This window comes from Bactrocera neohumeralis, unplaced genomic scaffold (genome assembly GCF_024586455.1).
Source record: "Bactrocera neohumeralis isolate Rockhampton unplaced genomic scaffold, APGP_CSIRO_Bneo_wtdbg2-racon-allhic-juicebox.fasta_v2 cluster11, whole genome shotgun sequence".
In the NCBI taxonomy this organism is placed as follows: domain Eukaryota; kingdom Metazoa; phylum Arthropoda; class Insecta; order Diptera; family Tephritidae; genus Bactrocera; species Bactrocera neohumeralis.
In genome coordinates this window covers 14373891-14381801 of record NW_026089624.1, presented here as the reverse complement: position 1 = coordinate 14381801, position 7911 = coordinate 14373891, and the positions used below count along the sequence as shown (strand labels likewise).

The window sequence follows — 7911 nt, the reverse complement described above, 5'->3', positions numbered from 1 at the left end:
GATCTTGGTGGAGCTTTCGGTGTTGGTCAACGTTAGTTTCCTCATCGGTATTAGTTTTGCGTGGATACCAAATTCTTTTCGTGTTATGGAAAGCGGCTTTGAAGACGTGTCGATTCTCTTTTCACGGATCGCTTCCAAGTTTTAGCGCATGGTGAATATTTGGTCAGTCGTTGATTTTCGAGGCCTAAACCTCAGATATATAGTCGAATTAGTTTCTTGTGGGTGTTAATCTTTCACACAATTCGCTCGAGATAACCATATATCCGTTGTTAAAGAGTCTTATCCTTCCATATTTGGTGCAGATGGTGGGGTCTCCCCTGTTGTGGATTAGTCAGAGCATACTTAAATTCCAATCATTGGGTATGCTTTCGTCCGAAAAAGTAGCTGATGCATGCTTCTTATCAGTTCCTCCCCGTCGTATTTGAATAGCTCGGCCGGCAATCCATCGGCGCCCGCCGCATTCCTGTACTTCAGATGGAGAATTGCTATTCGAATTTCTTCATGGTCGGGCAATGGAACGTGCGGTCCACTATCTTCGATTGGAGAATCGGGTTCACGTTCTCCTGATGGTATGATATTACTGCCTTTCAGCAAGTTGGAGAATTTTTCCCTTCATAATTTTAGTATGCTCTGCGCATCAGCCACTAGAACACCTTTGGGGGTTATACGAGATCCACTCCGGTCTTGAAACATTCTGTTTCTGTCGGCCAGATTGTCAAGCTCTTTGCACTCAAGAATTTCAGCCTCTCTCTTTTTTTGTCTGCAGATGCTTCCTTCCTCAACTTTCGGTATCTATTCAATCCGGCACATGTTGTGGTCGATTGTAACGTTGCGAGGTAGACAGTCTACCTTCTTATCTCAGTGACACGGCACTCCCCAACGTACCAGCAGTTATTTTGCATTTTCCGAGAACCAATATTTTCGTTTGCAGCTGTATGTTGGGAGTTTGAAATGCCGTCCCACAGTTCCCTTATACCGATAGTGCAATTCGTCAATGGTCCGAGTCGATATTAGGACCTCGTACGCACGTCTTAACCACTGGAGACACATCTTCCGTATATCACAACATGATTGCTCTGGTTGGTGGCTTTTCGATCCGAAGACAGCCAGGTAGCTTGATGAATTTTGCATACTATAGATCTAGTACTACAGATAACCATATTTCGGGCCCCGGCGAAATCGATTAGACTTTACCCATTTGGGGATGTTTTATCGGCCTGCATTTACCCACACTTTGCCCATCATGGCGTTAAAGTCGCCAAGCATAATTTTGACACCGTGGCCCCTGTCACAGAATGCGTCCATGGTCACATCGTCTTTCTCATCCGTTGGGCCGTAGGCGCAAATCATCGATTTGTTGAAGAATTTTGATTTGATGTGGATTGTGACTAGACGTTCATCCACCGGGGTGAATGTCCAGACACGGCGACAGAGTCTTTCGCTGACCGTCAATCGCATTCCGAATTTGGCCTCCTTTATATGGGCGCTGTAGTAAATGCCATAAGGAACTACTCAGTCCTTGTCCCGTCCATCGAATTTCTTGGACGGCTGTGAAGTCAGCTTTCACTTTTACGAGAGAACATCAACCAGCTGGGCAGCGGCACCTTCCCAATTAAGGGACCGGACATTCCAGGTGCATGCCCTTAGATCGTAATCATTAATGAGTTTGCATGGTCGTCATCAACAGGGGGGTCTCTTATCCGAGCCTGCTGTTTCGTTTTCATTGGGGGCGTTTTATTACGTGGCTGGTTCCAAACCCAGCGCACATACTGTACATTTTCCCATGTTAAGAAATTATGAATGCAACAACAGGCCAAAACTATTTTCGATGCATTTGTGGATATAAATGTTTCATATTTGCAGGAACTTGAAATCGGCTACACAAAAGTACATACGCGTCTAGCTCTCGATTATCTGTAATTGAAAATAGTTTCCTCTGCGCTTAATTGGGTGCTACTAAATAGCTTTATTAAATTCTTCATAAGTGAAAATGCATCATCTCTAATAAAAACAATTGAAATTCGTCCTTACTCATGGAAACTATTACCGCTGGCGGGAAATTCAGTTATCAAATTTCTCCCTTAATTTGTTTTGATCGAATATTCAAGCACCAGATGCTCTTGCGTTTGCACCAACTTTGAACTCATATTTCGCATTAACGAATGCCATGATAACAATAGAGTAGGATTTTTATAATTGTAATAATTGGCCCTATCACGCAATCCATTGTAGGCTGTTTTTTCGTGAGAGATACGAAATTGCTATCATGCAATTCGAACAGTTCCGAACGTAAGTTCGAAATTCGTGGAGTGGCATTAACTGAATACATTCGGAACGTCAAATTGTGAATTTTGTCGGAATTTTTGGCGACAATTTTTGCTAGCGGAGAAATAAATATAAAAAACTAAGAATGTAAATTCAAACTATAAAATATTTGGTTAGAGAAAAATAATCTTTAATGCGATTTCCACAGGTCTAAAGTAATTACCACCAAGCAGCAATTTGCACTAATGGTTGAGTTGTTACAGCAAAAACCTGAAATGGCGCAGGGTTTTACCAAGTTCCCTAAAGAAGAAGCGGCAGCTTTTTGGAATAATATGGCCCAGGAACTGAACAGTGTTGGTCCGCCTACCAAGGATATTTCCAGCTGGAAGAAGTAATATATTAAAGTTGTAATTTTTATTGTTGTAACAGGATATTTAAAGCTTGTTTGGCTTATTTTTTATTAGGTCATAAAAAGCAAAATGGTGGAGAATAAAAAGGAGCAGTGATCTGCTGGTGGCGGCAGAAATAGGCAGCACCATTTCAACGAATTGAGGAAGCGGTGATAACACTAACGGCATTAGAGACGAGTACAAGTGAAATTGAAAATACAGTGAGCATGGGCTTACCTATGGCAGCCGACGTTGGCAATGCCATCAGTGACCTGCAGTCCAGCACTGCCTAGACGTATTCCTAGGCCACCCGATCCATGTTCAGCCGAATTATTATAATAAAAGAACAACCTTCACTTCAAAAAGAATTTCAGAAAAATGTTCACGATAAGTTGGACGATCTTTACTCAGGTACATTACATTAGGCAGAGCATTTGAAAAGCAAAACGACTTGAATTGGAAGGCACAACACAGGTATGGAGAATTTGATAGCTGCTAAGAATTCAATAAAACATCAAATGTTGGAAGTGGAAGAAAAAAAATTGCTAGCCGTATTAAAAAATAATTAATTATCAAAATTGAAAAAAAAGTGTATGGAAAATGTTACCTTTTGGAATTGTCCAATTTTCGGACTTCTCATCGTGAAAAGTATAAGGTATTTTGTTTCTAAACCTTTCCCGATCCACAACAAACAACCTTTAAAAATTTCATCAAGATTGGTTCAACCGTTCTCTTAGTGTTACTAACAAAAAAACATTCATTTTTATATAACGTTTGTATGTGGAAAAGAAAAGGGCTGTTTTTAGGTGTTTTCTGGAAATTATTCGAATTTTTCTCGCCGTAAAAACCATATTTGGACTTCAACGAACATTTAAGAAAAAGAGTTGGCCAAATTGGTCCAGGCGTTATTGAGTTATGCGCGTACATAAAGTTTGACGATTCATTTTTATTTATATAGATATTAAGTTTTTTAGGATATTATGATAGTATGTCATATGTATATATGTATATACAGCATATCTACATAAATATTTGTGAATTTATGATATATTACCAAACATATGAAATATTTAATAAATAACTCTTATTCGCACATTAACTACATATATTGTTTTTAAAATAACATAATTAATTTAGAATGTTATCAGTTTTGCATGTATTCATAAAAATGCGCAAAATGATCATCATATCAATTAATATGATGGCATGTAAACGTATGAAAATATCAACAAAAGGCCACCATACGTCTGTAATAGCAATGTATATTTCTGAGCATAATTTTCACTAAATGCTCAGCTCTGTTCAGGCGCCACTGTTAAAATTTCTCCTTCTGAGCTTGCTGTGGTGAAACACGCTCATCGCATTTTGTTAGCTTTTGACAGTTCACACGCTTGTCCGTTGTTGGACCTTCTCTATAAATATACGTTCTCTGAACAAACTTGTATGTACTACATGTCAAGTATGGCATCGTGTATAGCCTGGTGTTCACACCTAATTTTAGGTCTGGTTACAGGTATGAAAACAATTCAAATAACATAGGGGAATTCCCTTGCTCTTGCAAAAGCTTTGCATTGTGCACGCATTGCACGAATTTTGCAATTGGTGCAACGAATGCAAAGTAATGGCAACCCTGTGCTAGCTGTCATTTTACATAAAAACATATTTCGCCGTTAAATTGTTGAGGAAGGTAAGTTTTAAATAGATTTTATAATTTCTATTCAAATATATATGTTACAGCTTTTTGTTAAGAATGAATGCAGAAGGTGCGCCAATTCAATAAATAAATTGACCGAATCAGCTGTTCATATATCATTAGATTCTGCAATGGGTGCTCTAGGGCCCTTGCTTATTTCGGTATAGGATTTTTGCATTTTGTGTTATCGTACATATGTCTTTGCCAAGATACGTTTTGAAATTGTGCTACAGTAACATTTTCTATATCGATACTGTCCTTCATGTATTCTTTTCCGCGTCGAATACTCTGCTGAAGTGTTTTCATCCATATGGACGACATGATTTAGCCAGCGTAGCCGCTGTCTCTTAATTCGCTGAGCTGTCAGTGCGATTCTGTTCTGTGATACAGTCTCAAGCCTCTAAATTTGAGATTTTGAGACTATTTTGCTCTTCTGTTAGTGACAGTCACAAAATCTATTACATTTCATTATTTAGATATGTTTTTACACTTGAATAAAAATATATAAGTTAACACAATATTTTATGAACTTCTACATAAATTCCATTCCCACATTATATGCTAGAAACATACAAACCGTTTGCATACTTTGGAGTCCTATTACAACCAAAAGTGCAACTGCGCTAAACGCGCATCCGCTAAATTCTTAAGTGAGCGAAACACGCGCAACCATGTCTTCTCCCCCAAAACCAAATAGCTGCAGGTGAGCGCTACACGCGCAAACCCTTTTAGCTGACCAAGCATCTTTGGTCACGTAGGCCGGCTCAAGCATAGGTTAGATTATAAACCTTAAAGTTAAGTGTAGTTAGTTTTTTAATAAAGCTCAACAGAAGCTTATAAAAACGCATTGTTTTATTTTTTATGTGGCGCCCGAGCAGGGACCGTGAGGAAAAAATAATAATATTTTTTATACTCGCGGACGAAACCTAAATAACATTTCGTACTCGGCCCCTTAGTACCTTTCGGAAAAAGGACGGGCAGTATCAACCCAGCCGAACGAAAAGCATAAGCTAAATACAAATACATTGAACAAAAAGTGCGTGACGGGGAAATTTAGAATAAATTAAACAAGTGTAAAATAATACAACTATAAAAGGAAAGATTTAAATTAATTCATCAAATACAACCAATACAACAAATACAACTCCTAAAGGAAAGATTTAAGTTAATTCATCAAATACAACCAATACAACAAATACAACTACAAGAGGAAAGATTTAAATTAATTCATCAAATACAACCAATACAACAAATACAACTACTAGAAGAAAGATTTAAACTAATTCAGCAAATACAACAAATACAACTACAAGAGGAAAGATTTAAATTAATTCATCAAATAGAACCAATACAACAAATACCACTACAAGAGGAGAAATCTAAATTAATCACACTAAGGAGGAAACATTATCAACACAGGAAAATGCAAATGATATTTATGTAAGTTTGATATTAAGATTATTAGTAAGTAAGGTTATATGAAAGGAAATAATTATTGTTATAAGAAAAGTTAACACTGTAGAAAAAAAAAAAAAAAAAAAAAAAAAAAAAAAAAAAAAAAAAAAAAAAAAAAAAAAAAAAAAATTAATTTAAATAATCAGAAATAAGTGAACAAAATGAGTCAGGAAGAACAAATAGCATCGACATTGTCGAGATTAAATCTGCACTCATCCAGCACTAACGTTTCCCCTCCCAACATCCCTTCCACTTTCACTCCTAATCAAAAAAGAGAACTCGTTTCGTTAATATCGGAAACAGTTTCGACCATATTACACCCACAAATCGAAGAAGAAGTTGAACATCCTGTAGATTTTAGCATTAACGTGGACGCATCCGAAAGAGTTCCGGATGTGGTAAAATGTTTAAGAGAATTTTCGGGTAAAAACGGAGAATTCAGTTCATGGCGGAAATCGGTAGATAGAATATTATTAATGTACGGACAGAATAAGAACACCCCAAAATATTTTGCTATCCTGCATACAATAAGACACAAGATAGTTGGCGAAGCTGACACGGCCCTTGAGTCTTACCGCACCCCATTAAATTGAGGTAAGATAAAAAAATGTCTGATGTTACATTACTCAGACAAGAGAGACGTTAGCACGTTGGAATATCAAATGACAACACTTGCACAACGGGGTAGCACTGTTGAAGAATTTTATCAACAAGTTTATCAATATCTCTCGCTTATCCTAGACAAAATCGATTGCCTTTAGTTAGGTGAAGAAGCTTTGTATGCCATGACAACGACATATAGAGAAAAGGCACTCGACACATTTATAAGAGGTCTGAACGGTAACTTACCCAGTCTGTTAAGTGTAAAGGAACCAACCAGTTTACCACAGGCTCTCAATATGTGTCTCAAATTAGGCAACATGAATTACAGGACGAACCATACAAATAGTATCAGTCGCTTGCCGACCAATACCAAACCTATTAGCCACAATCAACCCATTAGCCACAAGCAACCAAGGTCATACTCATTCAAACCCCAAGTAAGACCCTTTTACCCAGAACTTACAAATGTTTACAACCCATCCCTTAGACCAAATTCGTATCAACAGTACGGACAAAACCGACACTACGTCACAGTGCAACCAAACTTTAGACCACCTCTTCCTCCAAAACCTCCTACACCAATGGAAGTTGATCGCTCTGTTCAAACGAAGCAAATAAATTATCAGAATAGGCCTCAGTATCAACAAAATCAAACATTTTATAATAGGCAGCAAACATTCAGTAACAAACCACAAGCATTTAGTAATGGACCAGCGCAGGCTAATAATAATCAAGCTAGTAAGAGACCACCATCACAGATAATACAGACTCCTAATAAAATGCAACGGATCTACAATACTGAAGTTACAGAAACTGACCCAATAGAATGCAATAATGAAATATTAGAATATCCTGAAGGGTACTACGAGTCTTCACAGGACTACCAACCCGAATACAACGAAGAACAAGAAGAGATCGAAGCAACCCCTAGTGACAATATCAATTTTTTAAACTAAACTCCTCATTGCCATACTATCGTTTCAAAATGAAAAATGGCAATGAACTAAAATTTTTATTAGATACCGGATCGAACAAAAATTATATTAGTCCAACTTATATTAGGAACCCCATTCCGAACAAACCCTTCATTGCAAATTCTGTTGGTGGACCCGTCAAAATTACTCATCATGCTAATATCAGTGTTTTCGGTGATGAAGTAGGTAAATTAAAATTTTACATTTTGCCCAAGTTAAGAACCTTTGATGCCATAATAGGTAACGATACAATGAAAAGTTTAAACGCAGTAATTTTTACTAAGGAGAACTATTTTACATTACTCAATAAATATGAATACCCCATCCACCAGTTAGCAATTAACTCTATTGCACACACTACATTAAGGCTAAATCATTTGAGTCCCGAAGATAACGAAAGATTAAAACAACTCTTTAACTCTTGCCCAACATTATTTGCTGAACCAGATAAAAAATTAACATATGTCACGAACGTTAAAGCCGAAATTAGGACTAAAAGCGATAGACCAATATATTCCAAAACTTACCCCTA

At 37.3% G+C, this 7911-nt stretch overlaps 1 protein-coding gene across 1 annotated transcript; it reads left to right on the top strand.

Moving 5' to 3' along the window:
- The first annotated feature begins 2266 nt into the window (after window positions 1–2266).
- On the top strand, window positions 2267–7361 carry LOC126766008 (uncharacterized). The gene is made up of 3 exons (XM_050483724.1): window positions 2267–2289; window positions 2474–2656; window positions 7073–7361. Exons 1-3 carry the CDS (start codon window positions 2267–2269, stop codon window positions 7359–7361), a joined length of 495 nt encoding a protein of 164 aa, XP_050339681.1.
- Window positions 7362–7911: the final 550 nt, after the last annotated feature.